At 44.2% G+C, this 18,418-nt stretch overlaps 1 protein-coding gene across 5 annotated transcripts in view; it reads right to left on the reverse strand.

The window, feature by feature from the left end:
* SEMA5B (semaphorin 5B) overlaps window positions 1–18,418 on the reverse strand; it is a 281,859-nt gene that overhangs the window by 111,773 nt on the left and 151,668 nt on the right. For all 5 annotated transcript variants that reach the window (XM_030018532.2, XM_030018529.2, XM_030018530.2 and 2 more), the window contains one exon: window positions 12,789–12,888. In XM_030018532.2, the coding sequence (XP_029874392.1) occupies window positions 12,789–12,888 (100 nt within the window). The remainder of the gene's footprint in view (window positions 1–12,788; window positions 12,889–18,418) is intronic.

Raw genomic sequence — 18,418 nt, forward strand, 5'->3', positions numbered from 1 at the left:
ACAGGCATGGTTTATTGTACCTAGAATTGCCCCATTTGTGTCCTTTTTTCTGCTTGTGTTTGAAGTTATGTCTGTTTAATACCTTGCTGAACTATAATTTAAAGCAGCGGAAAGAGTAGGATTAAGAAATACATGAGAACACTGAGATCTCTGCATGAATGGATGAGCTGCCTTCTCGGTCTTTTTTTTCCTTTTTTTTTCTCCCATTTTGTCTTGTAAGTGAACATTGGTTAATTCCTTTCTCTCTTAAATTAAACCCATCAGGACTAGGCCAGAAAAGCGATTGCCTGGTGCAACCAACTATTCTAATAACCTCCTTCTCCTGTATAAAAAGCCAGTGCACAAACTTGGAGGGACAGGACAACCTTCTTACTCACATTCTGTCCTAAAAGGTCATGCAACTTCACTCTGTGGTATTAAAACATGAGCTTTGTTTCATCCCAGAGTTGGCTGCATTTCAGCCATCTCCAGAGCAAGTGACTACACCCCTCTAAGTACTCAGGGACAAATGATATTATACACATTAAAAGGTGCCTCAAACTGCTAATTACTATTACTACTAACCTGATTATTCGTGAACATCAGAGCATTTCTGAAAACGCCCATTTTAAACAGTAATACCCTGAAGTCTCAGCCACGACTGTGGTTTTGTTGCGTTAAGACACAGAGTGGGTTTATGGGGGTTCCTCTGGAGACTGATTCACAGCAGATGCCTATTTAAACAACCTGAGGGTGGATTCTCTGTCACCTCTGATTGCAGGAGGATATTATCCCCCAGCTCAGATATATGAAGTTAGCTGCTGTAAAGACCCTCCTGCTCCATACAACCTAGTCTTGAAGAATTTACTATATATATATATATATATATATATATATATATATATATATATAGTATATATATAATATACAGAAGACTGAAAAAGAAACACCATTCTCATTTAAATTTAAAGCAGATTGAGCAACTTAGCCAACATCACAGAGCATATCTGCAGTACAACCATGAGCTGATCTCCTGGTCCATTAGTCTGTGCCCTGGTTAGGAGAATAAATTGCCCTCAATGTTGGGGCCCAGCATGTAAACCTGTGCTGAAGTGCCATTTACACTGATGGAAATTGGGTAGATATTGAATTACTTTCCTGAACTGGGCCCTCTATACTAGTCTGCATATGAACAGAGCCAAGCTGCAGTATAAATCCTGTCAATGAAAGTATTTGTTAATTGGCTTCATAATTTGTATTTGGCTGCCTCGTAAAATGATTAAGTGCTCACTGTGCCTGGTACCACAAAGCATACATACCAGAAGAGCAAGAGAGCAGCTGAGATGTGTTTCAAGAAAGGGTGGAAGAATATATCCACTTAAATCTACTTGCTGTGACATTCCCAAGTTAAAGCTGCTTATTAAGTGTTTATTTCACATAGCCAAGCGCACCTTGGATGAACTTTGTAACATGATGCCCATGCACTTGTTCACACATTGCCTGGCCTTGAAACAATTTACAGTGAAGGCAAAGTACTTCCTCTAGGACGCCACTGAGCAACGGAGCTACGAGACAAATTAAGCCTTTCCAATGGGAAGCCACATAACAAGAATGCTTGAATAATAGCAGAGACCCTTCCTCTTAGGAGTTCTGAAATTATAAGGGTTGCAATGTGCTTCAGACACTCATTCAGGCCTCTTCTTCAGTGCTTCTTTTCAGGCACTACATCTGTCAGCACTGTGCTGGCTGATTAAAAGGTGCTTCCTTCTAATTAAAAGAGAGCATGCTTTTCAGTTCTGCTGTGGTAGATCAGGAGGAACATCTCTGCAGTCGATGGACTGAACAGGTGTAAATGAAAGGCTATTCTAGCTTCAGATTCATTTTTCTATTTAAATGAGAGGGGTTTGTTCACATTTCCCAACTCTGTCTCCCTCCACACACACTAAGCAGGTAAGATAATCTCTCCGTGCTTCAGAACAACCCCTGCTAGCAACTCGGGAGCCATAAGATCCCTAATGCTGACCATGACCAGAACCTCTCAGGACTTTGACACACACACAGAGACCAACAATACGCTGCCTTATCTCAGCTGGTCTGTATCACTACAAGACAAGTACAACTGCTCGCACGTTGCTACTTGCCTGCACCTTAGAGTAGACGTGAGAAGCTCACCCTTCCCTCATTACAGGGCAGGCTATCTCAAGTCCCCTCTCTTTGTACTCAGACAATTACCCTGCAAGTAGAAACAAAGCCAACAGAAGCTGATAATAATGTTTGATCACGCAAAAAAAAATACATTTAGGGAAGGCTGAAGAGAACGGAGTGAAGAGTTGCTCTCCCTTTGGGGGGCTTCTATTGCACTGAAACAGGCATCCAACACAGCCCAGGTGAGGTACTGGAGTCTCAAGTAGGCTCGTGGTGCTCTAGGAAGGCATTCCCCATGCGAATAGAATAGAATAGAATAGAATATTTCCATTACAATGATCATCTAGTCCAACTGCCTGACCAATTCAAAGCTGACCAAAAGTTAAAGCGTGTTATTAAGGACATTGTCCAAATGCCTCTTAAAAGACTGACAGGCTCGGGGCATCAACCACCTCTCTAAGAAGCCTGTTCCAGTGTTTGACCACCCTGTCAGTAAATAAATGTTTCCTAATGTCCAGTCTACACCTCCCCTGGCACAGCTTTGAACCATTCCCACGTGTCCTATCACTGGACACCAGGGAGAAGAGACCAGCACCTCCCTCTCCGCTTCACCTCCTCATGGGGGGATTGTGCTGCAATCAGGAGCCAGGTCTGCAAGAGGGACTCACAACTGTCACAACTTAGATAATAAGAAAAATAATTAACAGAACAGGGTCCTTTGGGCGATACGAAAGAAGACACAGAATTATGCACGTGACAAACCTAATGCTCCCTTCTGGCACTCCTGGAAGCCACGCGCTGGGGCTGAGCCTCGGGCTAGAAGCCAGCAAGTCCTGTCAGCCCTTCCTATCTTTGCTCCTGGCAGCCTTAGATATACTGTGTACTTCCACAGTACATGACAAACACAGCTTAGTCATGCTTCACGACTCCCTGGGAGCTGGTTAGTATCATTCTCCCCTTATACTAATGGAGAAAATGAGCCAGAGAAAGGTTAAATGACCTTCTCCAAAGCACACAGCAAGTCAGTGACAGAACTGAGATCAGACCCCAGGGCTCTTGGCTACTAAATCTCATGCTAGATTAACGCACAGTGCCTCTGCGCAGGTCCAGCTGTGGCTGAACTTTTCAGATGGTTATCCACATTTCTGAACTAGCCAACCATCCCAAGAAACCTAGCTCCTGAAGGATGATTCTGGCCTTTGCTCTCAGAAGGAGTTAATTATATGCCTGCTCCGGAGTGTGATGTGATGATCCGTTTGCAAATGCTACTTCAGTGATTCATTTGAAGGGCCTGGCATACACATGCTGGAGAAAAGGTGGAGAGCTACCATCTCCCTTACAAGCTGGATCCTTATTCACCAGTAATTTTGTTTCTATTGAAGAAAAACTTGTCCTCTACATCATTCTTCCTTAAAAATCAATAGATGTTCAAAAGAGAACCATACTAAATGGCATACAGTAATATGATGCAGTTGCTGTATGAGCAATTGCTTTTCCCAAAGCAACATATCTCAATGATAAATCCAGCCAGAGCTAGAGGAGCATCCTCTTAGAAGCTCCTTATGCAGGCAGCATATCATTCTGACTAAGCAGCTTCCAAATTAAGCCAGGGTTCCAGCTACTGTTTCTGGGTTGCTACTGAGGCCCATTTAGTACTTCTCACTGGAGACAAGGTTGAAAATCAAATCCTCAAATCCAGTCAATGGAGGATAACTACCATCAGCTTTAACAGCGCAGGGCGCAAGGCACAGACCTGCTCAGGCTCGATGCTGTATACTCAGGGCCAGTTCTAGGAAGAGTCAAAAGAGGCAGATGCTTATAGCTGCAGAGCACGCAGGACAACAGCAAAGCTCTGGCACCCTTGGACTATACCAATATTCAGAAATCTAGGCAGATGGCTGCTGCTGTGGGAGGGAGAAGCAGGAAGGGGATCGGCCCTTGGATCGACAGCCATGTCCCCTCTTCCATCGGCTCACAAGGGGAGCAGCAAGTTGGCTCTGGTGTCTCTGGCCCTTCTCTTTTTCCAAGGCAGGAGAGGCAAAGCCTCACTCCAATGTGATCCCACCTCCTTGGGGGTGACAGTGTTTGCTATGCTCCTGAGACACCCTGAACCAGCTGTTTTCTGGAGTGTAGCCATATGTACACACTTCAGAGAACGGGCAGCAGGATTTTTTTTTGTAATATTGTTTGAACATTTCCCTTTTTTTTTTTTGTTACATTTCCCTCCCTCTGTTTCACTAGATGAGTTTCTTCAAAACCTCAGAGATGGAAACTGAGCCAAATTTTCAAAACTCATGTGTGAGTTTGTTCCTATTTTACTGGAAGAGTGAGTCCATCTCTCAGACCATCACGTATTATCCCACATGCCACCTCAAGTCTCTCTTGACATGCAGCTGACAGCTCTTCTCTCCCCCTCTCATCTAGTTGGCAGAGTCACAGAGCACTTACAGCACCTTGATATGGCCCCAAGCTGCATGGGGACCTTTGATCTTCTATTTGCCCATCACTTTTAGTTGTGCTTTCAGTAAGTCATACTGTAAAATTCCTCTTCTTCTGAAGCACTGATTATTGTTCAAATATTCCCTGCCAGCCCCCCTACCTGCCTACTTAGGCTGATAAACGTGCTCGGTTCTGTCAGGCTTTCCTCAAACTCTGGATGAGTTCAACATGACTTGTATGCAGATACTGATAGAGTTGGCTGGTGAGCTTAAGTTATTGCCAACCAATCTCTTCTCTTTGCTGTGGTTTTTATACCTTTGCAGTGGCACAGAACAGTAGGCTTAGCACCTAAACATCTGGATATAAAGTGATATGCAAGTCACTGTGGTAAGCCCTGCCATATAAAACTGACATATCGCCAACTTACCCAGAGCAAGAGACAGCATTTTTCAGTAATGCCAAAGGAAACGGCTCTGCAGGCCCATCCTGTGATGCTGTGAAACACATTAGGTCCAAGCCTCCAAGGCTTTTGCCAAAATATCCTGACCTTGTGTTTGCTCGCACCCCACTCTCTGAAATACAGTCTTCAAACTTAATTATTCTCAGTGTGTTACTAAAGGAAGTGAGCCTCTCATGGGTGGCTGCTTTTGTGATGGGGTATCACCAATTTTCATTTTATCTGGAATATGAAATTTTTCTAGTCAGGCCTGCAATTCACTGTGTAAGGATGCTTCCTATCAGCCTGCGTTGCGCCAGGATTGCCTTTCATGCAGCACTGGCTGCGCAGGCACTGGCCATGACTCAGCCGAAAGCCTGGTTCCTCTGATGATGAGCAAAAGCACATGGACTACCACACCCACGAGGTCATTTGCAGAGAGGAAGATGGTATTGCCTCGCAGGCGATTTGAAGGACCAACTGTTTTCTCTGCCAACAAAGATGACAGACCAGAGACTGCCACTGCCTCGCTCTCTTCTCCATGTACAACAGCTAGGGCAAAGCTGCTCTTTGCTCTTACAGCTGCGGCTCCTTCTGTGCATTGGTCCAGCCCAGCAACCTGACAGTGCTGCAGCATAGCATTTTATTTGATTTATTTATTCTGAGTTAATTAAAATTCACGTTCTGTGCTCGAGAAAATGCACACATTTTAACTAAGAAAAAAATTAGACTTTGAACAAAACTTGGGTGAGGCTCCAAAGTTCCCAGAATCCCATAATTACAAAAATTGTCCTTCCATCCTTTCCTGTCCACACCTCTTCCCCTCCTCCCCAAGGGCTATAAGCCAGGGACAGCACAGATTTGGGGTATGGCAAATTCAAACTCCTTGCAGACCAGCAGAGGAAAGCAAACTCTATAGGTAAGAACCAAACACCCCAGTGGGGCTTCACCCCTTCACACCCCACAAGGGCTGAGCTGACCTCACCTGGCACAGTATCAGAGAGGAAAATCTCCCTCTGAACTACCCGAGGCTCAACCAAAGAGGTTAAAACCTGCACTTTAAATCACACTTTTGTTCCCTGTGAAAAGAAGCTGTGGACCCCCTGTTACAGATTTAACTAGCTGCAATGTCTAATCACAGGTTTCTCACCTTCATCATATTCTTTACCATACAGGTCAGGCAGCTTCTTTAAAAAACATCAGTGGTCCTTTGAAAGTTTCTGTTAATTTCAGAGACTGATTCTCCCTTTTTTTCTCACATCACCATGTTATCTGCCCCCCCTCCAGCCCTCGATACAAGGATGCAACTTTAATTAGAGCATTCTTTTGTCTGATAGGAAAAATCACAGTGAGAAAGGATGGTATTTGTTTTTCTAGGCTTCTCTGCAGCAGCGCTTTTAGCTACCCTCCTACGATCTGGATATAATCAAAAACATTATCATGCTCTTTGCTTGCTCACGTCCTCATTAATACCTCAACTGGCAAGGTAATTTCTCAGCCAAACGTGACTTAGTAGGGTGTAAAGCTGGCATAAGACAGTGCGATACCAATGCAAGCCATCAGAAATGGCAGTAACTCAGCTCAGTCAATTTGTCTCAGAGAAGCAGAGTCAAATCATGTAGTCAGGGACAAATGGCATGTCATTCCTCGCTGATAACAGGACAAGCCTGTGGACTATTTAACCTTTGGCTATGTCCATGTGGTCGTGGCCAATGTTAACTTGTTTGCATGTTAGTCTCTCCGTGCTGTATGAGACAACTTTTTCAGCCATGCTGAAGCCCCACTGTCCCAGTGTTAGCATATGGGACTCACAGACTTTAATGAGCATTTTGAAGACTTACGTCTTCTTTGGAGATGCAAGGCTGAGGGCAAGTGATTAAACTACCAGGTGGAAATACAACAGTAAAGGGTCCAAATCTCACCTCTGCCACATGTTTTCTGTGAGTCCATAGAAGAGCTTTGACTATGTCCACATTACTCCAGTGCAGAGACCTCTGAGGTTGTGCAGACTTTGACTGGAACCTTCAGAAAGCGTAGTCTCACTGCAGGAGTAGCTGTGTTAGGTGCAGCACTGCACTACCTTTCAGATCTACTATAAACTCACATGTCTCAGCATCACAGGGCAGGCTGGCTCTCTTCATCCCTCTGGGCCTTGGATTCCCATCTACAGTGTGAAATTACTAGTACTTTCCTGCCTCACAGAAGCCCTGTGGTGAGGGGCCCTGATCATTTGGCAACAGAAAGTACTCTGACAGGGTTTAGGCCCAAAGCTGATATTCTGAATCTGTGGATCAACTCTGACCTGACTTCTGCCACTGAATTTCCTGGTTTGCAAAATGCTTTTTGCCCAGGCAACATAATCTGCAGAGACTTACTCTCTTCAGGGTTCAGTGGCAGTCCAGATCTGGACAGGATTGAAGGTGCCCAAGGGTAAGAGTGATATTTTCCAAGCAGCACAGGTTTTGAGAGTTTTACTGCAGTGCTCTGGAGCTTTCAGCCAAGCAGGCAGGAAAGAGCCTATGTTCAGCCAGAAATCTGCATGAAACCTGGTGTCTGACAAACTAATCTATCATACACAGGAGACTTTCAATAAACTCAAGGTGTCAAACCTGCTGGTTGAGGGTCCTGGAGTATATTTACAATTTGCCATATTTCTGCAAGCTGCAACTTGAAGCAACTCTTTGGGGATATCAGTCACTCCATTCAGTCTTCAGCTCCTAAACTTGCATGATCCAGAGCTGTTTTAATGCTTATACAGCCAGGAGCAATAATAGCCAAGAAGGGGTGCACCCAGGCTGCTGTGCTCCCCCTAAAACAACCCTTGAAAGTTCATAGAGCACCTTCCCTGTTCCCCAAACTAACCATATCTCCTTTCTTGCACCTATCTATTTGGCATTAACAGGCACATTCAGTTCAGCTCTAAATCAAGTATGAAAATCACACCCGTCAAAGCGTCCAGACTTGCATCACCAGCAGCTTAGTAGCTTTACGTTTATTGCAGAGACGTCTGGCAGAGCAGAATGACGTGCACTTTACTTGCCAGTTTTGAGTCCCTTGATGCTGCCTTTGCTCACTACCCTCTACCTCTGGGCTCTTCCTGGTAATGACTATTTGTGACAAGGGCTCCTCAGCTGCAGCTCCCTGTCCGACAGCCATGACAGACAATCCTTTCCCATCTCCTGATGGAGCTGACGGCCCTCTTGGCTTGCAGAACTATGAGGACTTCTGGTCATGACGCTTTCTGGCTGGTTTTCTACGGTAACACCTCCACTCGCTGCAAATGGCCAACCCTTGTAGCCATGCCTCTCGCATCCGCAGCCCCAGCAGGCTACTGCCCGGAGCTGACACCCCCGCAGTTTCCTTCTGGGAAAAGTCAAATGTTTCCCTTAGGGCTTCCCAGCCACTCTCTGTGCAGCCATTTGTTTGGGTAACATCCTCCTGTTGTCCAAGCTGTTTCCCTTCAGCTTGCTGCCGTGCCAGATTGTCACACGGTGTCTCAACCATCCTCCTTTAAACTTTTTATGTTCTCCTCGCCAGGGAGCTCTTGTGAAACATGCTTTTTGGCTTGACTCCAAGCAGGGTCTTTCATATCATCGTTTCTTTGCTGGCTCCTGTCTCTGCCCAGTCAGTAATGAGATAGTCCCAAGGAGTAAGGCTCCTCGAGGAGGTGGGATGTCACAGCTACACTGTGTACCTCCTCCACAAAACCAACACTCCCCGGGGACTGGGCACCCTGCCTACAGCACAGGTGAGAGAGCAGAGCACAGCTTCTCCAACATGCAGATGAAATCACTGCCGTGGGGATGGGAGAAGGCCAGCATGCCTCTGCTACAGACAGGAAAAGGAAGGAGGGAAGAGTAAGGGCAAAGGAAGAACGTTGGAGAGTCGAGCTGGCTTCCTCCTGCCCCACCACCATCACCTCTGGCATCGCCATCACAGCACGGGCACGCTGGCATAGGCAAAGGGTCTGCAGCTGTCTGGCTGCCAGGCAGGCTGCTGCTCTCCATGGCTACTGACTCTGTCTAGATCTGACCCTGAGCTACAGCAAGCAGATACCATCAATTCAAACAGTTTCATCTTTTAAGTCTCCACTTTTTAACATGGGTCTCTTTTGCTTGCCCATCGAGTTAGGAAATTCAGCTTATCTCCTTTGTTAAAACATTTATTATACAGCAGCTCATTCAAGCTGTTCTTCCCAGTCCATTCACCAGCTGTATTACTGACAAAAGAGCAGTGTCCCAGTCTCCTAGCCTTTGTTCTGGTACCAGAATAATCTCCTCTGTGGCTCTTCTGCCATGGCGGCATATATACAACTTGTGGCTATAATTCAAAACTATAGCTCATTATGTGACACTAATCTGCAAGAAACTGCCACCCATTTCCTCACCATTACTCTTTGATTTCAGATGTTTAGGTAGAGCAAATAGACCCTCTGCTAATAAAAGCAAACTGCTCGCCAGGAATGCTGTATAGCAGAGTTAAATCTGAAATCTAATAATGGGAAAGAGATTGAAAGTAAAGACAATAAGCATTCCAGATCGTGCTGTTAGAGAGGGATGGAAGTTTCTACATAGTCAAGGCTGCAATCAGTTTCCATTTCAGCTCCTTTATTGGCTTTGACTTGGAAGTTTTCTCAGGTCTGAAAAATTCAAGGCTTATTCTTGATGAAAAGAAGAAAGTGTTTTGCAAAAAGGCAGGACAATTGGACAAAAATGGCATTGCTGATAGCTAGCACAGAAAAAGCAGGATTCAAGTTCCCAAAAATCATCAGTTTTTTAATGCATGGGGGGATTTATGTGTCTTGTTTTTTGAGCTGTTCAGATCATATTTTCAAGTTTTTTTCTCAGTAATAATGAGGTCTAGAAAATTGTTTTTCCTCCCATTAAAATAAGCTCAAATAGTAATCACATGTACTCAAGAGCTGAAAAAAGCAGCAAATATTTCAAAACAATCACTCATTCACAGAAGAAAAACAGTACATTAAAACACTAACACTACATTTAAAACAAAAACAAAACATGCAAACTACAAGTCAAAATGAAGGTTATGAATTTTTGAAATGTGTGTTTTTATACTTAATGAAATGTGGCTCATAATATGGGTAGTGTGAGATTTACAATGTTCTAAACTATTCATATCCTTACTTGCAAGTGTTTGGATTTTACAAATGATGTGACAAGTAAATACGTTGCTTAGAAACCATGGTGGGCTTTTGAAACTAATTCTTTTGTTTCTGGGATTTTGACTTGGCAGGTGTTTGGTGCAGTGGAGTTATCAAGCTCCTCTGGTTTGCACTCAGACAGCACCAGTCACTTGGGGAGGGCTCTCAGATAAGGGTAAAGCTTAAAAATCTGAGGCTCGTGTTATTCCAGCTCCCTGTCTGCATGGCATGCCCTCAATACCTCTTACAGTTTCAGTCACGCTGTGTCCAATTCCTGAAACCAAAAACCCTCGTGAGCCCCAGGATCTTCTTTTCTTCTAGGAAGCATTTTCTGTGAAGCTTTGAAACACAGGATGAACTAAGCCAAAGAGATGCTGTGGTGAGGTCATACTGCTTTTAAATAGACAGAAAGAACTAGTCTGAAATAATTTATAACGCTATCATCTAAGAGAATGATATTAACCAGGAAATTGAGAAGTGGGAGTACTTATAAACTCCACCCTGATCCCAAACTCCTTCCACAACCCCAGAATAGCTGGCGTTACTACTAATATGATCTACAGTAGCACATTTAAACATGGTTAACATTTAAATTTAGGTTTCATAAATTACACCCTGTAGAGATGGATAGAGACAGCTCCTATCTCTTTGAGGTATTGTTTCATTTGCAAATTCAAGCAGATGGTGCACGAGCAACTAATGACTCAAAAAATCACCCCTAAAAATAGTCCAGAACAAGGTGTGGATTTATCAGGGAAGGGGGGAGCAGAAAAAGCTTTACTTCCCCTTCCCATTTCTCTGGCACAGCTCCAGGAGCTCAGCGCACCCAGAGCTGTGCAGCACCGAGGACCCCATCCACACCCCCATATTCAGGCACCTCTCCCTGTCACCTCGCACAGGGTGGAAATGAGATGGTGAAGAGGGAAAGGGCTCGGCACTCCCCACTTTCCCCACACCAAGCCTCTATCCAACGCAAAAAAACCACCCTGGGAAATGACGTCTCCATTAACTCTATCAAGAATTGCTCGGCAGAGCCGTGTGGCACCATCAAAACTTGCAGTCTCCCAGTCAGGTGGGTAGCGCTTCATAAAAACTGACTTTTCCAAGGAAATTCTATAAATACTTGTTACTGCTTCCTCGTGAAGCAATACACTGCAATATATCGTACTTCCAGCGGGAAGCCAAATTTGCTGTCATTCCCCTGTTTATAATGATATTGTAGCCTTGTGTCTAACCACACTCGTACAAACTCTTGTGGAGACAGAGACTCCCTCCAGGACACGTCGCTGGGGTTTGAGCAGGGGTGAAGCATGTCAGCGTTAGCAGCGTCTGCGCAGGGGGAAACCTGCTGTGCAGCCGAATTATGTAAACCATAAATTCCTCAGAGCGACGTGCCTGTGTTTGTGCAATGCCTGGCAGAAGGCACTGTTCACAGCTGTCCCCAAAGCAATGCCGTTCTGAAGTAATAAATATTAATAATTGCTAGTTAAAGATTCCAGCACAGGTAAAGCTGCAGCTTGAAAAGTAAAATGTTTCTGTATGAAAAGCAGGAGGGCCTCTGGCAATTTGAACAGCTACAGGAAGGTAAGTGTTATTATTTACTGCACAAATACACACAGAAAATGCATATTAAATCACACTTCAGTTGCCTCTGTGAAGCAAGAAACTCTCCCTCTGCAACACATCTTGCTCTTTTCTCTTGTTCGTATCATGAGTTCTTCCAGCTCTGCTCCTCACCTCCTGTCCTCTAATGCTGAATAACCTGGGAAGAAAGCAGTCTCTTCCTCCATTTTCATTAGCAGCAGAGACTGCTACCACAATGTTATCTGATTCTAAATGTTATACTTAAACTGATTTGTTAGGCCATGCTTAGTCTTTTCTTTTTGGGTTGTCTTATCTGTTTATTATGCAACAAAAAATAGTTGCTGTTGGGGCTCATGATTCAACCACTCCTGACGTATATTATTTCACTGAACCATAGTTCTTCTCCCTGTTACAAATGCAGCTCTAAATTTGTTAGAGCTTGCCTATGCTCATCTTGTGTGTTTCCAACCTACTCTTATGGCATCCTAAATAAAAATAATGTTTGAAAACAAAGGAAAATATACACTGATTATATACAATGGGCCAAAACAAGACAGTTGCACCAAAATGCATAGGTGAGGATCTGGCTACATCAGCAAGATGAAGCAAAGAGGTTATGGAGTGAATTCTAAAAGAGAAGAAAGCAATCATTTACACTGCCATTATGACTTATACAAAGGTGTGTAGATGAACTTGGTACAGAGGGAAAGTCTGGCCATGCAAATAAACCATAAAGTCAAACTCTGTGCTGGCAGAGGGTGCAAAATTATTTACTATAACTCTTCTAACATTCATGATGCCGAGGGAGATGCCACCATTCTGCTCCATTAACTAGTCATTTTGATTGCACTTAAAAAAAAAATTTTCTAGTAATTTTCTCTTTGCAATTATACTAGGAATCTAAATCCCTCTACATAAATTATAGCTTTCTTTTTGAGGTGGAGAATGGCCACATAAGCTGGAAACACACTCTCTTCTGAAGCCAGAACCTGAAGGGAAAGAGCTTGAGCAGCAACCCTGGGCTAATTAAAAGATTATCTTTACCTTGCTCCCACAATGAGCTGGTTCCTGTTGGCATCCAGTGCAAGCTGAGAAAAGTCATGCACACCTGGATAGGTGAAATTCGACACCCAGGGCTTCAGATCTGCAACGAAAATGAGAAAGCAGAAAACAATAAAGCTGCTCTAGAAGCAGTGAGTTTACCTGGACATCCACTAATGGATTTCCTACTGAGTTATCTGTCAGAAGGCTAATTAATAATCTATTTAAAGGGTTTCTATTTATTCTGATTCTCCGCAGAACGTGCAAAAAACCGCACATAAACGCAGGGCTGTCTCAGCAGTTATTTTCACATCCAAGATGGAGTGCCAGCATTGGTTTCAGAGACAACAGCAGCTCAATTTTACTTCTGTTAAAACTGGGGAACCATCTTCAGCGCCAGGGTTAAGTGGTGTATAGGGACTAGGTTGCCTGCTGTAGTACCTCCATAGCTTTGCCTTCTGTGCTAAGCAAAGGGAAACTGCTGCCCTCCAGAAAGAGAAGATGGGGTCAACTGATTGAAAACCAAGTTAGAGTAGAAGTGATCTGCACTGAAGACCTGGCTGCTCCAATGACAGGTTTTACCTTCTCTTTCAGGGTTCTCTTCTAGGTCTCACTTTACCTAACATGTGGGTTCCCTATCAGTTAAATCCTCCTTAATTTAGATTGGGGGTGGGGGTCATCACAGCATCTTTGTGGCTGCGAGACTGCATAAGCTTGAGACTGGCTCTATCAACTAGCTTGGATTTGCCAATCTAGGAAATTGTCCAAACTGCAATCACACAGGTTAAATGCAGAGCAATTGATTTGGCTCCACTATGCTCATGGAGACAAAGCTCTTCCAGAAGCTGCATCTATTAACACAACATCAATTGAGAGATCTAGGGCAGATAGTCCTGATGTAATAAAAAATACACCTGTTTAAAGAAAAAGCTGAATTACTATTTTTAGGGTACTCTCAGGCATGATGCTAGGGGATTCCCAGAATTCCAGCTTTCAATACACTTACCAACTTTGACCTTGTGTGTATCACGGATCACAAAATTTCAGCCTCTCACCTTACACCTTTACGGCATGAAATAACTGGGGATAGATTAATACATATCTTTCAGAAAGTCATCCAGCTGTGCTGTGAGGACTTCTCTTACGAATTTATTCCACCTGTTAACTACTCTGGCTGTTAAATACATGGAGGATACCAAATATCTGAGGGAGCAAGGCACAAATGAGACCAAATCAGTATATCTGTAATCCCTCTGTGACCTGTTGACAAGTAACCCTGGCTCATTCAAGGACTGCATGTTGAAGATCCAAGAGGCTCAACATGAAAGGTAATACCTTCTGGCCTCATGCCAACAGGTTAGCCACATACAGGCCAATGACCTGATGACTCATAACAATAATGATGTGGTTCAGACCAGTTCAAAAGAGCTCTGAAAAAACATGCTCCATTGTCATCTTCTACCCCCAATGATAAATTGAGAAATCTCACTGAAGGCAGTCAGGTTTGAATATTTTGTTGTAGGCATTAGTACCCCTTTCCACAGGGGTGAGATGACAACGCTGATGAGGAATCTCATTAAGGCCTTTGTTGTCTTGGCATCCTTTGTAGGATTACAGATGTGCAACAGCTTAAAACCTTTGACGCAGGGATAGTTGTTGAGCAATTTCAAGTCCCTTCTCCCTCCAGGGATGGATGAAACCTAATCAAGCCCGTCAGTTATCAAAACCTTAAGAAAACACATATAAAAGTCCCTACACTCCACTTGTTCTGCCTCACTTCCCAAAGCAGAATTTTGTCATGGAGCTTCTGCCTCTGCCCTGACCACCACCATGCTTCATAACAGCTCCTAAGCCCCCTCACTATGGAGCTGGACACCATCAGGCCTGGTCCCACGCCCCGCCTAACCGGACACTGCCAGGGGCTCTCCGACAATGACACCTCCACGCTCACAATCTAAAAACCCAGTCGCCAGGAGCTGGAGGATTCCAGCCCTTCTCAGCATTCCTGTCGCACTGCACACAACACGTGTACCTCCTCTGCTCTTCAATGAAAAGGCATGAGTTAAGGAATAACTCAGCCCGTCTAACCTGCAAGCATCTCCACCTCCTACACTCCTCTGGGACCCTTAATGATGTACTAGCACCAGGGAGGCAACGCAGTTTCACCTCCGGCATCCTCCTAACTAATGGGGCTCTGTCTTCTTTTCCTGTAGCTCTTTAGCTGCAGAGACATTTCTGAGCCAAGCAGCAGAACCAGCAACAATAACACCTTTCAGGCAGGTTAGCCGGCTGACATGTGCTGCAGATCTCCTGGCATTTCTGTTGGCTGACGGGGGTGGGATTAGGGGATTGCTATATAATGATGATACCTTTTAAAGATCCTGCTTTTAGGCCATAATTTCTCTTGTCATTTTACCTCCTCTCCTACCAACTCTTTCCTACTAACTAACCCACTATTACAGTGCAGTGGCAGGAAGAATATTTCTTCATCTGCTGCTCTAAGCAAAAGCTTCTCACTTCAGAGAGGTACACTCATCAGTTCTTCCTTTTAATGGCAAGCTCTGACAAATTACAGGTAAAAATAATTAAAAAAAAATTAAAGGCAGTAGGTGGCTTGAATCTTTCCATGTTGGCTGAAATGTCAATCAAGCCCAAGAAATAACAGGCAGTGTCTTGATTTCTATTACTACTGCAGGTGGTACAACTTACAAAGAAACCCTTCCCGGTTATTAAATTAAAGGCTGCAAGGCATGCATCCTCATAGCAAAATTAAGCTTTTATAGGCATGTAGTTGGAGATTATTAAACCCAGCATGGTCCCAGATAAGAATGTCTAAGTGTGAGTTGTCAGAATTAATGCCAAACGGCACATTTTCCTTCCCAACCTTCTTTCTTCCTGTTAAGAGGGAAGGGATAAAGTGGAATGGAAATGCAACCAAGAGTCAGGACATGGGTCTTTTTTCATTCGACACATTCAAATCTACTGCTCGGACCACAGGCATCCCTAAGGACAGTTCCAGCCTTTCATTCTGAAACTAGCTCAGTTCGGCAAGGTAAGTGCTGCCCTGGGTCTATCCCATATTAGCTGAAGTTTACACATATGGACCCAATGAACTCCAGAGTTTGCTTGTATTTGACCTTTCTCAGAAGGCTGATTTTTCCAGTGCTGACTCTTTAATTTGGCTGGAAACCTTCAGTGCTGGGGCATGTTTACATTTGCAAAAGTATCTGTTTAAAAACAGTATGAAAAATTAAAAACCAAGGCCCTGGCTTTGCATGTCGGCAGCAGGAGCCGGAAAGCTAGGAACCACATGGCTTAGGGGCAAAATGTTCATCAAGGCCTCCTTTGTGCTTCTCATCTCTAATCATTTCCAGGGGGTTAAAGATCCATGCTCTCACTTCCTCCACACAAGGACCAGCGAACAAAAGTTTAATAGTTTCCAACACCATCCATCGCCAGACATCTGATTCAGAGCCTCTAAAGCTCTGCAACTCCCTCCACAGCTCAAGGTGGTTCAGGTATCCAGCTGCAAAGAAGACAAAGCTTCGCAGGAAATACAAGTCTGCAGACACAGCTGTGCTCAGGCTATTATGCATGCATAACACAAGGTGAAAAGAGGCCCTCTGCCATTTCGGAGGGTGGTCCCTGCAGTCTGCTAACACGCTGCTCTGCACCGGCTTCCTGAGAGTACAGGACTGGGACGAGGATTAGTCAGCTGCACAAAGGATGGCGTGCCAAATTGCAGGAGCTGAGTTTAAGGGCCTGATCCAGAGGCTCTTCAAATCATTGGCTGTTTTCCACTGAGCTTGATGGGTTTTGGATCAGCTTCTAAAGATGTGGTAAACCTGGTAATACTTGAGCCTTCATCTCCTCAAAACCAGCTGCTCCCCACCTCACCCTTACACTGTGTGTTTTGGAGGAAAGAAGTATGTAAACAGTGAGTTGAGACTTCCCTGTCTGAAGGACAGCATTTACTGCTTCATCTCACTTGAGCCCACTTGTAGCTCCCAACTCCAGCAGGCTGTAACAGCTTTGTGCATCCAGCACACATCACTCAAGAGCAGAGAGGTTAAATGGCCATGCCTTGAAATTGCAAAGGCATCGCTAGGTGCACAGAGCATGGCTAACCACTGTGTTATTCAAGAACACCTCTTCCGGAATAATTCTCAGTATGGATTTCCTGGTCTGGAGCAAAAGAAAATAAACTAAACAGGACCAAGGATTCGTTGTGCAAAATAAGGGTATACCTACATATACAGACTAACCATGCTCCTATCTAACCATGCTCGTATCCTAGGATTGCACTGAAAAGCTTCAAAGATTTCATAAAAAGACGTTAAAGGAGGAAGATAGGGAAGCTGAACAAGAAGGAAGATTCCGAGGGACCCCATTCCAGAAAAGACCACCTGAACCACATACATTACATAAAGCCCCTGTAAAATAAGCTGATTCAACAGTAGAAGTTTGTGCGATGAAGTAGGGCATACACATAGCACTTGGGGCCTGCCAAACTCAGTGGGAATAAATACCTGCTCTGCAGATATTCAGACCTACTTTTGTGCAGTGTTAACTTGACCACACATTGAGTGCTTCCCTTACTGCCTCAGTATGGTCTCTCATAAGTTCTCTTAACTCAGCTTACTAGTTCATGGCATGTTTCATTACTGTGTGTGAGTACTTCAGCATTCCTGGGGAGACCCAGACAACAGCCATGACTTCTGTAACTGTTCAATCTCCGCCCCTTTTGGTTTGCTTCAGCGCTGGAACAGGGCAAACCACATATAGTGACTGGCAGATACTCCAGTTTGCAAGTACTCAACCACTTACATCTTTTTCAGACCACCCACTAGCCTGGAAGACTCTCAGTGTTGGATCCCAACCATGACCAACAGATATAAATAACATAAGGTAAGGTTTCAGGCTGTCTTCTTGGTATAGACTGATGAAATGTCCCCTTTTCATAATCAGACCTACCATCTCAGACCATCCTCTGCTTCAATTATCCTCAGTATTCAGAGCATTTTTCACAAAGTAGACAGTTGCCTGCTAAGACCGAGGCCACAGTTTCCATTCTGCGTGGGTCACCGACCAGAACCCATGAGAGACAAAGCAAACAAGGCTGTAACCAAAGATCAGAAGGCTAATGACTACCCATGCTACCACCTGTCTTCTCAAACGCAGCAAGTGTGGACACTTCCAAGAATGCATAGAAGTTAAAGTCAAATTACAGTATTATCTTTATGAGACTGGCAATGAATCATATTTTAGTATCAGCCTCATTTTAAATTTTAGCTCTCTGTTGTAGATCACACTACAGGTTAGTGCAATAGTCTTTGGAAAATAACTTTCACTCCTACCCCATGCTGAGATGTAAAAGTAGCCTCCACAACACAAAACCACTCCACAATTCAGCAAATTTATCAGGGGAAGGGGAAATCTTCTGCTGCGCGGGCAGAGCTGAGCAAACAAATGTGTCAGCACTCAGAGCTCAACTTTACTCATGAGGCCAAAAAAATCAAGCTGGCTTTACTCAAGAATTCCTCCTACACATACATATCACCCTGCTGTCTTGTCTTCCCATCACCACCTCCACCTCATTACTGGTATTCTCTCTTTCTTTAACCTGATCCATT

The sequence above is a fragment of the Aquila chrysaetos genome, chromosome 6, assembly GCF_900496995.4.
Source record: "Aquila chrysaetos chrysaetos chromosome 6, bAquChr1.4, whole genome shotgun sequence".
Lineage (NCBI taxonomy): Eukaryota > Metazoa > Chordata > Aves > Accipitriformes > Accipitridae > Aquila > Aquila chrysaetos.